Source organism: Misgurnus anguillicaudatus, chromosome 12 (genome assembly GCF_027580225.2).
Source record: "Misgurnus anguillicaudatus chromosome 12, ASM2758022v2, whole genome shotgun sequence".
NCBI lineage: Eukaryota > Metazoa > Chordata > Actinopteri > Cypriniformes > Cobitidae > Misgurnus > Misgurnus anguillicaudatus.
The window spans coordinates 18710080-18727604 of NC_073348.2; the positions used below are offsets into that span (position 1 = coordinate 18710080).

Below are 17525 nucleotides of genomic sequence, written 5' to 3' on the forward strand. Positions count from 1 at the left end.
GGATATACCACAATTAAAGTGCTCAGCTGATTCATGAAAATAAAGCTGTAGAATTATCACAGCTGTGTTGAGCTGACAGTAAATATGTGATGGTTTGTTAGAAAAATACATTTGAATAAACTTTTGTTTCATATGGGAAAGTTTATTGTGATAGTTTTATTCATTCATTTTTTATTCATGTTTCCTGTCGTTTTAAGTAAATACAAGAGATTGCTTCACTAAAATGTATATAATCACATTGGCTGCATTGTATAGTTTGTATTCAAGCACAGCTGTCATCTGACAATAGATATTAAATTACAATCTGCTTGTTTTACTTATTTTGTCCCCTACAAAATAATGTGTAATATATCTGTAACACTGTTACAGATCAAGTTACTTATGCAATCAGGTGTTAGTGCACCTGTCCCTCATACACACGCATACGTTTTCATGTCTGTTATTAGGTTTGTTCGAGTTTATGCACCGCTGTAAGAACCAACAGCTGGATGACATCAAAGTACCGTGAGAGCGATTCCAGAAATCACACGGAGAACTCTGATTTCGAGTTGCTCTCGCGGTATTGTGATGTCAACCTCCTGTCGGTTCTTGTGGTTCCACATGAACTCGAACAAGTCTACTACGTCATATGTCACATGATAACGTCAACATGGCGAATGCTGTACATACTTAACGCGAACGTACATACTGCCTTAGCGCACGTTAAGTAGGTACCCAATGAAATTCAGTACCTACACAGTAAGTATGCGATTTCGGATTCAGCCCACGTGTTCACTGATGTGTTATTTTTCTTCTATTGACTTTTAATGGCGGATGGCAAACCAACTTTTGGTACATTTACCGCCACCAACTGGACTGGAGTGTGAAGCACTAGTAAGGTATGGGCAAATAAACTCTAGTTATTTTCCCATACCTCTTTTCCATATTGCCCCGTCATCTGCAAATAATGCCCTTCAAATGTCACTCTTAAAATTACTAAAAATATCATTAATCATAATATTTAACTTCCTGGCGGAGTTCCATTATCTATCATATAAGTCTCAGAATACTCTACTTCTATCCTAACGTGTATTGTTGTTTTTTTTTCTAGAAGGAAATCCATAATCCAGTTATATAACTTTCCTCCAATTCCTATGCATTTAAGTTTAATTAAAAGTCCCTCGTTTCAAAGCATACCATAGCTTTCCTAATATCAAACCCTAACAATACTTCTTTATTTGCCTGAGCTTTCTAACATCGGCTTCTAAACTTCAGGGTCAATGACGTGACCTTAGTTATTTACATTTCAATCAAATGTAAAAGGGTTAAAATTTCAAAATAAAGATGCAGATTACTTGCACATTCTCGTTTTTGAGGACCAAGTCTGAAATTTATGGTTTTATTTAATTTTAAAAGAATGTTTGGGGGATAATTGAAAAAATGTCAATGTGGTGTAACCAGTCTGTGTCAATTGGTGTAACTAGTATTTTTTTAATGAAAATTTAAATATATTAATAATAAATGTGAATAAAATATAATAATCTAGTTTGGTGTAAAATGATTTTTTTAACATACATCATTTGTCAAAGATTATTTAGGGGCTGTCCACACGGAGACGCGTATCACTGCATACGTATAAATTTGTTATCGTATTGGCGTTACATCCACACGGATCCGGCGTTTTGGGAGACTGAATCCGCTATTTTTTGAAACCGGGTCCTAAAGTGGATAAATCTGAAACCGACACCCTTGCGGTTTCGTCTGTACAGCCAATCCGTATATTTTGTGAAGCGAAAACGTCATCACATCACGTGTCAGAAGCGTCACACGTAACAGCAGCAACAATAACGGTGGACTACGTGATTGTGTTCGTGCTACAGAAGCTACTAAAGCCTACTAGCTTTATTACAGCAAAATCTATTGCTTCTATGCAATTGTGGTGACCAACAATCGATAATAGACAACACCATACGTTGGTTATGCGCATGCTCAAAGTCTTCTTCTCCGTGTATAGTGTATATCTGTGGCAGAATTACAGCGCCCCATACTGGTCCGGCATATATACTACACCGCTTTCAGTCGGTTTCAGTGGTTTCGTGTGTACGGATTATTTTTTTTTTAGAGCAAGGGAAAAAATGATCGGATAGGGGATGCACCGGCTTCGTGTGGACATAGCCTTAGAAAACAGAGCTGTTTTCAGCATATGTCAGAACAAATATTACAAAAATGCATTCAAATTTACATTTAGAAATGATATTTTAAAATGAAATAAAATATTTAATATTTCTCATTCTTTGGCGCAATTGGCGGTTACACCATTTGACATTTTCGGGTCCATTCAGTCTTAACTTTCTTAAAAATGGTTCAAATGTAATTATTTATTGCATAAAATCAACATAAATACACTATGTGCACTGAAGTATACCTGATGCATGCTCAAGTAAATCATCAAGTAAAAATGGGCTAAAATTACCTTAAAACACACATATACATGTGAAGACTCAACTTCCTTCTCGTGTAATTTTAGGACAAATACATGAAACAATTCATTACACCACACATTTGATATGTTGTTTGTTTATGCACATATACAAAATGTTACAAAATAAACATAAATGATTCAAGTGAAATAAAGATGCTCTATCCAACTTTTGTACATATACTGCCTAAACTGGGTGCTGCAACCACTCCTTGTGTCCGGGCTGCCACCATCGAGCGTCCTCTCTAGACAAATGGTGCAATCCGTATGTAGTGTAATATAGACCAGTTAAAAATGTGGCATACTGCAGTTAAATCGATCCACACAGAGTATTAACATGGGATGTTAAATGCCTCAGACTTGGGAAAAGTGTTGAAAGTAAGGCAAGTTAGGTGATGCAACTCATTCATATCTAAACATTGTGTAATTGCTTTTCCATTTTTTTTAGTTTAAACAATTGTTCTCTATGCATAAATCAATCCTCTGGTAAGGGTAGAATGGTGTAAACTATGTTTAAAGGGACACTACACTTTTTTATTCATTTTCAGCTCCCCTACAGTTAAATATTTGATTTTTAACGTTTTGGAATCCATTCAGCCGATCTCTGGGTCTGGCGGTACCACTTTTAGCATAGCTTAGCATAATCCATTGACTCTGATTAGACCATTAGGATCGCGCTGGGTGGGACCCGCCGAGACGAAGGACAGCTGGGGGGGACCAGCAGAGGTTGCAGCAGGAGAACACATCATGGAAAAAGTCAAATTGTCCACAGTTCAGCAGCAGCTCACACCAAACGGCAGGAGTGTAGGTGGGGCTTCCCTCAAATTCCACCAGGACTTCCATGGTAACGCACAGGGTAGCCAGCTCACATGCCTGGTCAGATGCTCTGTGAGGCTCGGGCACGAGGTCGAGCTCAGTAGTGGCACGCACTGGCTCACGTGTCACTGCAGGCTCTCTGTCTGCAGTGGGCTCAGGCTACGTGCGACAGGGTGACTGCTGGCTGGTCTCTGGTTTGGGACTGGCGACATCCTCAATGGTGAAAGGAGATCCGCAAGATACCAGCACCCACTCCATTAATGCAGTGAAGCTCCCTTGAGGACCCTCGCCGGACAACTGCGCTCGTGTGGTGTATTGAGACCAGCAAGCAGGAAAGTACAGAGGCAGCTGTCCGGGAAGGTGGATAAAGGTGTAAACACTAAAAGTCACTTAAATGTTCCTCGAGGGAGCGATCTCCCTGCTCCAGGCACACAAGGTGAACTGCAGGGAGGTCGATTGAGTGAATGTGACGGGGGAAAATAAAACCCCAAACCCCGAAGACTGAAAACAGAAAAAAAACCTCACTATAGATAAACACTTTTGGCTCCGATTTTCTGTTACATTTGCTGGCAAGGCTCACAAAATCGCTAGCCCGACAATCCCGGGGCTATGCTGTCCTCCAATTGGGCTACCAAACCGTATCTCTACCCTGGCCGTCGGGCTATCTTAGGAAGGAAATACAGTGAGGAAAATAAGTATTTGAACACCCTGCTATTTTGCAAGTACTCCCACCTAGAAATCATGGAGGGGTCTGAAATTGTCATCGTATGTGCATGTCCACTGTGAGAGACATAATCTAAAAAAAAACAGAAATCACAATATAACTATTTGAACACCTGTCTGTCTTTAAAATGTCCACCTCCACTCCATTTATTATACTAAATTTGATGCACCTGTTTGAGGTCGATAGCTGCATAAAGACACATGTCCACCCCATACAAGAGAAAGAAACCAACTACTAACATGGCCAAGACCAAAGAGCTGTCCAAAGCACTAGAGACAAAATTGTACACCTCCACAAGGCTGGAAAGGGCTACGGGGAAATTGCCAAGCAGCTTGATGAAAAAAGGTCCACTGTTGGAGCAATCATTAGAAAATGTAAGCAGCTAAACATGACATCTCCCTCGGACTGGGGCTCCATGCAAGATCTCACCTCGTGGCGTCTCAATGATCCTAAGAAAGGTGAGAATTCAGCCCAGTACTTCATAGGAGGAGCTGGTCAATGACCTGAAAAGAGCTGGAACCACCGTTTCCAAGGTTACTGTTGGTAATACACTAAGACGTCATGGTTTGAAATCATGCATGGCACGGAAAGTTCCCCTGCTTAAACCAGCACATGTCCAATTACCATTTGGATGATCCAGAGGAGTCATGGGAGAAAGTCATGTGGTCAGATGAGACCAAAATAGAACTTTTTGGTCATAATTCCACTAAACGTGTTTGGAGGAAGAAGAATGATGAGTACCATGCCAAGAACACCATCCCTATTGTGAAGCATGGGGGTGGTAGCATCATGCTTTGGGGGTGTTTTTCTGCACATGGGACAGGGCGACTGCACTGTATTAAGGAGAGGATGACCGGGGCCATGTATTGCGAGATTTTGGGGAACAACCTCCTTCCCTCAGTTAGAGCATTGAAGATGGGTGGAGGCTGGGTCTTCCAACCTGACAATGACCCGAAGCACACAGCCAGGATAACCAAGGAGTGGCTCTGTAAGAACCATATCAAGGTTCTGGCATGGCCTAGCCAATCTCCAGACCTAAACCCAATAGAGAATCTTAGGAGGGATCCCAAACTCTGTGTTTCTCAGCGACAGGCCAGAAACCTAACTTATCTAGAAAAGATCTTTCTGCAGGAGTGGGCCAAAATCCAGTGTGTAGAGTGCAGTGTGTGCAAAGTAACCTGGTAAAAAACTACAGGAAACGTTTGACCTCTGTAATTGAAAAAAAGCTACTGTACCAAATATTAACATTGATTTTCTCAGGTGTTCAAATACTTATTTGCAGCTGTATCATACAAATAAATAGTTAAAAAAATCATACATTGTGATATCGAGTTAAGAACATTTCAACATTTCAGAATGCCACAAGCGCACTGCAGGTCATGTGACAAGATGCGTTTTCCAAGCGTTTTAGGTGCGACATGTGAATGGCCCCTTAATGCTCTCCAGTGTGATTTCTCATGTGGGTTTTAAAACTATGTCTATGTATAAAACTCTTTTCACACTGAAGACATGTGTATGGACGCTCTCCAGTGTGATTTCTCATGTGGGTTTTAAGACTATGTCTATGTTTAAAACTCTTTTCACACTGAAGACATGAGTATGGACGCTCTCCAGTGTGAACTCTCATGTGGTCCTCAAGACAACCACTGTGTGTGAAACTCTTTTCACACTGAAGGCATTTGTATGGACGCTCTCCGGTGTGAACTCTCATGTGGGCATTTAGATTACTTGTGTTTATGAAACTCTTTCCACACTGAAGACATGTGTATGGATTCTCTCCGGTGTGAATTCTAATGTGGACCTTTAGAAAATATGTGTTTGTGAAACTCTTTCCACACTGAAGACATGCGTATGGACGTTCTCCAGTGTGAATCATCATGTGGGCCTTTAGATTACTTGTGTTCTTGAAACTCTTTCCACACTGAAGACATGTGCATGGATTCTTTCCAGTGTGAATTTCCATGTGGACCTTTAGAAAATATGTGTTTGTGAAACTCTTTCCACACTGAAGACATGCGTATGGACGTTCTCCAGTGTGAATTCTTATGTGATTTTTAAGTGTTTCTCTCCTTTTGTAACTTTTCTCACACTGAGGGCAGGTAAAAATCTTTTCTTCGGTGTGGGTTTTCAGGTGTTTCACAAGACATTTGTTCCCTTTAAACCCCTTTCCACAATGATGGCAAGTAAAGCATTTGCTGGCAGCTGTTCTTCGCTTTCTTTTTGGGAAAGAGTTTTTCATCTGCAAACAATCAGATTTTTCTGCCATTATGGAATCATATGATGATCCTGATGCTGATGATTCTTCTGGATCAATTTGGTCTAAAATAAAACAAAACAAGTATTTATTTTTGTGATATTTGTGAGCCTTTATATTTGTGACCTATGCTGTCTAAATGAGTCGGAACGTGAAGCATAATATTGAGCTACAGGCAAAACAAAGTATAAAAGTCGATTTTGGTTGAAATTGACGATTTCATACAAATAAGTAAGCCCTTGTGTAGCGATCCCAATTCTTGAAATAGTTATAAAACATTTAAAATGATCTTTATTTGTATGTTTTGTGAGGTGTAGCATCCTCAGGTATGAAAACGAGTCAGGGGTGAAAAAGGTGAGAAGGGTGCTCGAGGGGCGATGTGGCCTCTGTAAACATTTGACTAGTAACCGAAACCATGTTTAATTAAATGGGTTGATAAATGTGGAAAGCTGTAACAAGTAGCATTCCTTTACTATTTTACATCTGCAATAATTTTTTTTGCCATAATCTGACCATCAGTCGCAAGGCCATACAATTTTAAGTTGGCCTTGGAATAGGGTGGACCTGAAGTCCTACATCTAATTTAAAATGACTTAATTTTACAATATAGTACTTGTTAAATGAATTACATTATGGTTTTTGAGTCATGGGTTGAATAATTTTCAGATAAGCAAAAGATAAGTGATGTGGGAAAATAAAATAAGAAAAAATCAAGACATTACCTAGATGCTTTACCTAATACAAAGATGTGTCCATCCACATGCACGTCTGACTTTGGTTTCGGTTTTAAAACAAGAGAGATAGAGAGAGATAAAGTTTGGGAACTGATTGATGTTAAAAGAGTTAATAAGAGCGACAAGACTCCAAAATTATCTTTCTTGCGCAAACTGACAAATCAGACTCCTATGCGCGAAACCCTGATATACACACACAATTAACAGGGCTCCAGACTAACTTTTTTCACTAGGAGCACAGTGGCCCCCAACTGAAAATTTTAGGGGCACAACCAGAAAATTTAGGGGCGCAGTGGCGCACACCGTAAATCAACATGCTAACCAAATCTACTAATTTCCACTGTATTACTAATAATTGCTTTAATAATGAATGCAGAACTTACAATAAGCTGTTTCAAATTCAGTCACTGTCACATTTTATTCTGCACTTTTGAAGATGCAACAAGGTAAACTGACAGCACCATCGCTGTCATGACAGCACAAATAGTAAACAGTGGAAACAGTGGAAGAAAAAGTCTTTACGGGTGACTATAGAGTGTCTGTTAGATCAAAATGTATATTTAGCTCATCCTACCCAACAGTTATATTCACACAGACAGACACTGAAAAGACTGGATAAGTGCATTAAATGTTAGGCTTTAGTTCTTCAGTTTCACTAGTGTGCTATCTATTACCCAGTTATTTTCTCAGGTAGGTACAAATTCCTAATAATTCAAAGCCAGGGCTCCAGACCAACAAAACTGGCAAAAAAGTAATTGTGAATGAATTTTGTATGACACCAGCATTCTCATGAGTATGTGTGTGTGTTTGCGTGCGCGCTCGAGTCTCATTGATTATTTCATTGCTCATTTCATTGATCAGTGACGTGCCCCTTCCACGTTTAATGTATAAAAAAAATACGGAGGGTGGGGGAGGCAAATTTACTGGTCGCACATGTGCGACTGGATGTAAAAATTATGTCACACACTCTCAAATTTTTGGTCGCATTTTGTCTGGAGCCCTGATTAAGGTTTTAAAAATATCCGTTTTGACAGAAGATTATCTGTTTTACGTAGATATAATCTAGTATGACTTAAGTAAATGTTTGGTTATCTGTTGGGAAAAATAACTGTTGTGTAACATTATATGTGACCCTGGTTGTAAGTCGCATGGGTATATTTGTAGAAAAAGCAAAAAATAAATAAAAATTGGTCAGGAAAAATTAAATAATCAAATTGTCACCACATACACATTTATAAATAACGGACTAGGCTTACTGTAGCCACATTGAGGATCTTGTGAGCGTAGAACTCCTTGCGTTTATTTGCCGCCGACCACAGCACACGCTTTGAAGGAGCGCTTAGAGGGGAAAAGCGCCTGACGTCATTCGCGTCTTTCCATTGTCCAATCAAATGAGGGGAGAGGTGGGCCTTTCGTTGTGGTGACTGAAGTTTACTGTTGCTCAGAAGAACCATATCTAATGAGAAGAACTGGTCTTTGTGCACCTCTCACCCTCAATCAAGGTCAGAGAAAGCAACCTCTTTATAAAGTTTCTGCTAATATGACAGTTAAAGGGACTGTAAGTAGGATTTTAAGTGTTTTATTAATCAAAATCAATGTCTTTATTTATAAATATGTCATTATAGGTGTCGAATGACCTCTGCCAGTGATCTGACTTTTCTTTGTAAGCTTAGAATTTCTCCTCGTTATTTACATTGAACGGGTAAGTCCAATGAGGCTTCCATGTCATTCCGCCATATTGATAAACTATAATAGCAGAGAGGGACAAAAAGCACTAGCCTACCAACCCGTTTCCACAACGCGTTTTCGTTCAGAACACCTAAACCAGCTGAAACGGACAAGGAGATCAGTGAGTACATAACGGCTACCGTAGTTGCAAAAATGCATTTGGAAAAGCGAGGCGCTAGAGAGCACTATTCGTTTGAAAACAAAATACAATTTCACCACTAGATGGGGGTAAATCCTACTTACTGTCCCTTTAACAGCAAAAGAGCGCTCACGCTTCAATCTTTGATTGACAAGACAGCTGATTCAATGGTTGCCTAGCAATATAGAAAGCCGCGCCGCACTGCTCTTTTTTTAAAGCAACACTAAAGAGTTTTTGCTCTTTGCTCCCCCTACAGGTTAGAAGCGTAATTGTTCATTACCACTGTCGTAAATACTGCAGGATAGCTGTCTCTGATTGGATTGTAGGTCTGCCGTAAAGGTTTTCACGAACTACAGGACCACTACCTGACAGTTGGAAACTTCTTTAGTGCCGTTTTGGCCGATAGAGGGCTGAATGTGAAAGTGCCATTCACCCTGTTTTGAGTGGATGAACCACTGAAACTTTTTTTGAAACGTTATTTTAAGGTAAAAAAAAAAACTCTTTGGTGTTGCTTTAAGTGACCAAAAAGGCGTTTCCAAGTGTTTAAAAACGCGTTTGGTGTGATTGGCCCCTAAGTTTGCTTGGTGCTCTCTCAGTACTTTGACACCAGCAAGCTTTCTGTAAAGTGCAAAATTAAGTCGAACATAGCTCACACGACACTGTAAACAAACAGTCCATGTGGAGAAGTGAACGAGTGGCGCAGTGCTGAGTTAACAACGCACATGTGTTCGTTTATTACTTTATCCAGAGAGAATATCCACATGCACTAAAATAAGCCCATGTTGATGTCCTGATGTTTTTCATATAATCCACTACTGCCTTCAGTTCTCTTCCAGCATGTTTGGTTGTGCTTCACAGTGTTAAACTTTCCTTCTGTGTTTATTTTTATATGTTCAAGATTTGTATGTATAGGACCTCAAACTTCTGTAAAGGAATTCATGTCTGGGTTGATGTTCAGTTCAGACCCTTTGCATCTTCTCCACTTTGGTTTTGGTGTCTAATATTATGCTACATGATACTCTTGTAATAATTAAATAAAAGCCTATTAGACACTGCTTGTATTATATGCAAAAATAAGCTTTAAATATCAGTGACTATGCAAATGAGAGTTAATTCATGGTCAACCTAAATGCGTATTAATTAAAAACATTTACACCATTAAAATTACTGTGTAGCTATCAATAGTAGTCAGATAATACCTATTGAAAGAGTGGATCATTTTTCTCCTTTCATGCATGTGTTAGCCATGGTGTACTAGTTTAAAAATCAGTCCAGTTTCCCCGACTGTAAATGCTACTGGCTGTTAAAAGTCTTTTCTTGCTTATAATAAACTGACGATGGTGATAACACATTCAGTTTATGTGTTTAAGAGTACACTTTCAGAATGCTTTCAAAGATACATGAATCTGTGAGTGTGGTGGTGCTTTTGGGGTGACGCGCTGGGACGAGTGAGCGGGAAAATAATCACAGTACTCACCAGAGGCGATTGTAGGGTTAGAGCTTTAGGGGTGCTGAGCACCCAATGAGCTCCGCTGCCACCACCCGCTCTTTTTTCCTACAGAAACCAATAATATGTATATTGTAAAATAGCTTTCATTTTAACATTGGTTCAACTAACTCCAAAATAAAGATTTTTTGGAGACCTTTCAGGCATGAAAATGGGTCAGGTGTGAAAAAGATGAGAAGAATATTACCCCTAGGGTCCGGGAGCATGCTCCCCCTTAGAATTTTTTTTAAAATTACTTATTTAAAAGCATCAATCTGGTGAGTTTTCAGATGCATTTTTTGCCAACCTTTTTATTTCTAATTAATGGTGAGCTAGCACATTTTTGCCATTAATGCCATATTAAAGTCTCAGGACCAGTGGCGGATGCAGAACGTGACATATGGGTGGGCATGGATTAAGTCCGGGTGGGCCTGAATCTATGGGTGTCACTTTTGTTTTGAATAAGAAACTATAACAAGTCTATAAAATTCGTCAAAACTTCAGAACACTAATTTAAACAGCATACACACACACCCGAACTGCACGTCACATTTTTGACATTATTGATACTTTAAATTGTAATGCAACGTGACATTTATTAAGCCTTTTTGGTCATAGCCTACAAAAAAGAACCTGCACACAGTGACAGGAAATATAAATGAACCCAAAAAAAAACCTTATACTTTTTTAAATAGCCTATTAAAGTTTTTAAATAAATACGGCTACTAAATGCTTAAAATGAAGCTTCTAACATCATATTCTCTTCATGCAAATCACTAAAAATTAGGGCTGTCAAAATTAACGCGTTAATAACGCGTTAACGCAAATTCATTTTAACGCCACTAATTTTATTAACGAAGATTAACGCAACGCGCAATTTCTGTTTGACCCTTGGTCCAGCCCATAGTTGAATGAACAGAGACGCAGACAAATGTGACTCTCTCTAAATGAGTAAAAGGTTTTCATAGAAATAAGAACATTAAGCAAATCGTCTACCAAATCCAATGCTCTAAATGCTCGTTGGACATCTGATATGATCTTTATTTATACGTCTGAGAGGTGTAACGTTACCGTCCTCCTAATGCTTAATCTAATACAAAGATGCGTCTCAATTCATTTTGGTTTCGCTTTTATGCATGACTTAGAAAATAGACTGCAGGACTTGTTTGATGTTAAAAGAGTCATTAAGAGAGATAAAGTTCGGTACCTGATTAATGTTAAAGAGTTATTAAGAGCGACAAGACTCAAAAGCGATCCCCTCACGCTGACTGACTGATATCTGAAGCGCGTGCACACAGACGCGCGAGTGCGCGACCCGGATATATAGACATCTACACAAAATTACAGTTTAAAAAAAAATATGTGTTTTGATAAGAATTCACGCAGGTAGGCTCTATAATCTGTAAATCTGCAAAAGTAAATGTTTGGTTAACTGTTGGGTAAAACTATCTGATGTGTAACATTATATTAGATCACTTAGATTTTAAGCAGTCTGTCTCAATGTCAATCAAACAAAAGGAAAAAAAGTTGAACATACATTGATGATGTTTTTGCTTTGTGTGTGCTAAATCTATTAGTTTTACCAGTGATTTTAAGGTATTGATGTGGTAATATAATGTATGGATGTGGAAATGTTTGTGGTAATTTGACTCTTTCAACTTCAAACACGTGAAGTTCTGTCATATTTTGTTATATTCAACAAATCATGCATTGTTCTATGTTTTAATAGAGAATGTCAAAATATGAACAACTATTTTTTTTTAATTTGCTAATTCCGACTCAACTTGCCAGCACAGGTCACAAATGATGCAGCAGCAAACAAAAATGGAGAAAGAAAATTTTCTGAAAGGAAAATTCATATACAAAACAATGGCTGGTGATTCTGTTAAAATGTAAACAGGCTGTTGTTAACATACATTTGCATAAAGCATCTATATATGTATATATGATTAGAATATTAAAAACCTGAAAAGTGTTAAATTAGGGTAAATTTAGAATGGATAAAAATGTGCGATTAATTTGCGATTAATCGCAGTTAACTCATGAAATCATGCGATTAATCTAGATTAATTTTTTTAATCTATTGACAGCCCTACTAAAAATATATTTTCGTTCTCACATATTTAAGTTAACTTACTAAATAAAAAAAGAAAAAGGGAATTGCTAGAATAATGTTAGACTCTGAGGTTAAACGAAATGACAAATAAAGAAGCATTTAATATACTTTTTGATGAGCACAAGAGCAAGCCTACTCGTGAAGAGCGGAGCCGAGGAGCGCGCATATCAGACGTGAACGAAAGGAATAATGGATTTAATGCTTTCACTTCATTTCCTGACAGTTTCACTTGTTAGTGAGGATAGTAATGGCTAACAAGATGACGCCGAATTACATACAACATAATTACCTAATTAAATCTGAGAGAATGCAAACACATTACAATATTTTTTCCTCCGCCCGACGGCCAAGGCGCAGATACATTTTTGTAGCCTGACAGGAATTCGCCATAGCCCGTAATGGACGTCGGGCAAGCGATTTTGCGAGGTTTGTGTAGTAGAAAGTCTTTCTTTAAAGTGAATTTCGTTTTGTATAAATTGTATCTTAATATTAATCAATGTTTGATCAAACAATTGCTTCGATTTAATAAATAAGAAGCAAACCAAGAACGTCTGTGGTGTGGATTGAAGTGAACCCATATTTCCGCAGCCTACACGTCTTTCTGCTTTTAATGCATTTCTTAAATTAATGTCTCAATTACACAGTAGGCTTATAGGTTGTTATGATAGGCTGTTTGTTGCTTAAAAGCAATAGGCTGTATTGTATAAAGTGTAGCAATAAACTACCCAGTCTCCGTGGCGTGACTTATAGTGCTGCTATATCCATATATCAAACAACATCACTGTGATCAGATGTTTTCTTTCTATTTTTTACCCCGCTGTCATATTTGTTGTGTGTTTATGTTATTGAGAGGAAAGCGCGCAGCACATATTTATAACGTGTACTCACTATAAAAATCTAGACTACACCACTGACTGTACAGCGTTATATTCCGAGTGGGCATCCCATTAATGCACTAACCTGTTTTAAAGAAGATTCTGATATGCCAAATGTAGTTCTCTTGACCTCCTTCTCCGCGCGTGTCGATATCAGTCAATACACAGGAGCCGAATCTTCAGCCGAGGCGGAGGCAGGGGCGGGACTCTAATTTGGATGAGCACACCGCGTGGCCAATCACATGGGAGGGCAGACTAGGATCATACCACTATGTGAAAGAAGGAAAGGGGCACCCGCTCCGAAGATAGCGAGTGGTACAGATCAGATACACAAAACGACCGAGGGGGATTTAAAGGGGACATTTCTTAAAACATTTTAAGATGTTAAATAAATCGTTGGTGCCCCCAGAGTAGGTATGTGAAGTTCTAGCACAAATACCATAAAGATAATTTATTATAGCATATTAAAATTGCCACTTTGTAGGTGTGAGCAACAAGTGCCTTTTTGTGTTGTTTTAAATGCAAATGAGATGATCTCTTCACTAAATGTCAGTGCCGTGGTTGGATAGACCAGATTTAGGGATGGTATTATCCCCATCTGACATCATAAGGGCCGACAAATTTCAATGACCTATTTTTTCACATGCTTGCAGAGAATGTTTTGATAAACCAAAGTAAATTCCATGTATCTTACTAGGTCCTCTTTCCGGCAACGCTCCCAGAAGATTAACGGTACGTGTTTGCGTTCACACAGAAGCTTGTCTGGCAATTTTACGGGTATTTTCTGGGACCAAAGGTCTGTGTGAATGGGGTTAAACAGAGGGTTTGTTGTAACACCAATTTGGTTAAAATAATTCAATCAAATGTTGTCTATATAATACAGGTGAATATTGGTTAATATCTGCCTATAATAGATGAATGTGTGGACATCTATCCATCCATGCTCCTTCATCTAACCATCCTTGTATTATGCATCAATGCATATACATTTTTTGAAAGGGCTGCACAATTAAGACAAAAAATCCGAACTGTGAGTTATTTCCCCTGATATTATATTAACAGTTATCATTTTGTTAAATAGTATTTAAATTTGGTTTTATTTCATTGTCATTATATACTGGAGGCTCACTGTGTTACAACTAACCCTGCTGTGTAAAAAAATATTTTAATCCCAGCTATCAGTTACTAGGAATTGTTGACATGTTTCAAAATGGTGTTATGTTTTAGGTAACAAGACAGTGATTAAATTAATATACGGTTGGATTTGGTGACACAACCAACTCAGAAATCGAAAAAGATAAGATGAAGAAATGTACTTTTATGCCTCCAAAACACTCTTTTTCAAAATCTTAACCAAAACACATCAAAACTTTTCACAAATTCACATGAGATCATTTTGACAGTAAGAGAAAAAGACAAAAAGCACAGATCAGCCCTGTATAAAAATGTAAAGTAGCTGCTTTACAATTAACCCCGCGTTAGTTTGTGCCCCGCTCATCCCTACTTGCTGAAATCTGGCTGCCCTCGGCAGTGTACACGGCGCTGACCTGCTGATCATCTGAAACTCACATATCCAAAATCATTTGGGGAAATTGTAATATAGGCGCTGTCTTTACTAACTGACCACAGATTTGAAGTTTATTTAGCTATATTCTCTACTAAACAGCTGTTAAAACTACATTGTATAACACAGAAAGAGTAATATATTTAATATCATGCAGGTTTTAAGCTTCATTGGTTTTGACGCAAAATGCATTCTGGGAATCTTTGCTGTCATAAGTCCACACAAGACACCTCCTGGTGCATCCTGATAAAATGGGCAAATCTAGAACAAATTCTGGTATGTTATGTGAACTTGGCTTGATGTGAACTTCTCTATCTCCTATATAGTGCACTATATTTGAAGTCCTCCATTTTGTAGTGGTGTCCAAAACCTGAGTGAAGAACTTAATTCTCTACATTCTTTCACTACTTTTTACCCACAATGCACTCTAATTTCGAGGGTACATTGGATGTACACTCGCTCACTCAATGTATCCAATACAACGGGAGACAAACCCATAACTGGAATCAGCTGAAGGATACTGACAGTAAACAGCAAACATTTACTTTATACCCTTGTTAGTTTTTGTTGTCAGTTATTTTCTACTTCTTAAAAAATAAACAAATTGAAAATGTGATATTTTTATTGTAAAATATAATACAAATGTTTATTAAATATAATAAATAAACACAATCGTGAATACATGTGAAAAGCAGTTGTTTTGTTCTCATAAAATAAACATGACAAATGTGACAAAAAGTTAGAAAGTAAACTTTACGGTTTCACAGTACAATCCATAAAGCTATACGGGTGTAAGGGGGCGTACACACCAAAACGTTTAAATGCGGCTGAAACGCCTGGAGGATGCAGAATCCCAGCTGTTTTTTTTCAGCTGAGTGCTTTGGTAGCCGTGATACTTGAGCTGTGAGCCCGTAGGTTGTTGTGATATTTGTCCCACCCCTCCTCCAATGTGATGGACGGGCATGTGAGAACTATGGTGGCCATTCCTGCCAGTTCCGCCAGACACGTCCCGAACATGTTTTCAGGTGCGTTCTCCAGAAGTCGCATTGGTTGACTTGGCGCATTGGCTCTGACGCGTGGTATTTATGTCAGTGTCAGAAATCACACACTCATTTTCATTCACTTCTCCCCCATAAAGTGAACTCAATTGTCATCCACTACCTAGGGAATAGGGGACATGGTTTTGAAACCATTGGAAAGGCCAGACACACACACAAAATCTTCACGAACAGACTTTGAAGCAGTAAAACAAGAAACAATTAAAAACTTTTAAAGCAACACTATGTAGTTTCCATGTAAAAATGACTTACATCTCCCCCATGTGGATGAAAAGCGCAACAGTGCCTATCAGACACTCTTCTGCAGGCAGAGGGAGGGGCGGGGGTGTGTGCTCTACCCTCCACCGCCACTTTCAGAGGGTGCTTGTAGCAGCTAGGAGGCTGCTCAGATTGCAGCAACAGTACAATTTGTCCAGTTAAAAGTTGTTCTATCACTGAAATAATTTTAGAGACATTATTTAAAGGTAAAAAAACTACATAGTGTTGCTTTAAAAACTTTTTTGCACATGAAATGATTTTTATTTGAAATTTCCACCACTATTTCTAATGCGATACTTCAAAATGTACACACAAGAAGGGGGATGGAAACTACTGGTATTGTTGTTCTCCGGTGTGAATTCTCATGTGGACTTGAAGACTGCGTTTGTGTCTGAAACTCTTTCCACACTGAAGACATGGGTATGGGCAGTCTCCAGTGTGAATTCTCATGTGAACCCTTAGGTTAGTTTTGTGTCTGAAACTCTTTCTACAGTGAAGACATGGGTATGGGCGCTCTCCAGGGTGAACTCCCATGTGGGTTTTAAGACTACTTTCTTGTGTAAAACTCTTTCCACACTGATGACATGCGTATGGATTCTCTCTAGTGTGAATTCTCATGTGGACTTGAAGATTATGTTTGTGTTTGAAACTCTTTTCACACTGAAGACAAGGGTATGGACGCTCTCCGGTGTGAGTTCTCATGTGGACCGTTAGATTAGTTTTGTGTGTAAAACTCTTTCCACATTGAAGACATGGGTATGGATTCTCTTTAGTGTGAATCCTCACGTGGACTTGAAGACCATGTTTGTGTCTGAAACTCTTTCCACACTGAAGACATGCGTATGGGCGCTCTCCAGTGTGAATTCCCATGTGGACCGTTAGATTAGTTTTGTTTGTGAAACTTTTTTCACACTGAAGGCATGGGTATGGACGGTCGCCAGTGTGAATCCTTATGTGATTTCTAAAGTTTATTTTCCTCCTGAAACTTTTCTCACACTGAGGGCAGGTGAAAGGCTTTTCTTCGGTGTGGATTTTTATGTGCTTTACAAGGTATGCTTTACTTCTAAACCCATTTCCACAATGATTGCAAATAAAAGATTTGCTGGCTTCTATTGTTTTTGGAAAAGAGTTTTTCTTCTGCAAACTATCAGATTTTTCTGCCTGTATGGAATTATATGATGTTCCTGATGTTGATGATTCTTTTGGTTCCATTTGGTCTAAAATAAACAAAACAAGAATTTATTTTTTGTAAAAATTAGCCAATCACAAAAAAATACTGTAGCTGGGCTTACAGGCAGAGTCACATTTATTTGAA

The 17525-nt window shown here is 38.6% G+C and overlaps 3 protein-coding genes across 10 annotated transcripts in view; all 3 read right to left on the reverse strand.

Moving 5' to 3' along the window:
• The window catches only part of LOC129447289 (uncharacterized), an 85360-nt gene that overhangs the window by 33866 nt on the left and 33969 nt on the right, over positions 1–17525 (reverse strand). For 3 of the 7 annotated variants that reach the window (XM_073874064.1, XM_073874063.1, XM_073874065.1), the window contains one exon: positions 16449–17427. The exons of 3 other annotated variants lie outside the window; for them this stretch is intronic. In XM_073874064.1, coding sequence (XP_073730165.1) covers positions 16541–17427 — 887 coding nt within the window. In that variant the 3' untranslated portion in view covers positions 16449–16540. Of the gene's footprint in view, positions 1–13415; positions 13530–16448; positions 17428–17525 lie in introns of those variants that run through there. One more of the 7 variants, XM_073874062.1, reaches the window with a different exon arrangement.
• Positions 1–17525, reverse strand: part of LOC129447296 (uncharacterized) — a 40180-nt gene that overhangs the window by 20324 nt on the left and 2331 nt on the right. The window lies entirely within an intron of this gene.
• LOC129447295 (uncharacterized) lies at positions 2198–13533 on the reverse strand. 2 transcript variants are annotated; one of them, XM_055208964.2, is made up of 3 exons: positions 13416–13519; positions 10331–10408; positions 2198–6317 (listed from the first exon to the last, which is right to left on the reverse strand). In XM_055208964.2, the coding sequence occupies exon 3, from the start codon at positions 6262–6264 to the stop codon at positions 5431–5433; it is 834 nt and encodes a 277-aa protein (XP_055064939.1). In that variant the 5' UTR covers positions 6265–6317; positions 10331–10408; positions 13416–13519; the 3' UTR covers positions 2198–5430. The 2 variants fall into 2 exon arrangements, with proteins under 2 accessions (XP_055064939.1, XP_055064938.1); XM_055208963.2 differs by lacking the exon at positions 10331–10408 and having other exon boundaries at positions 13416–13533.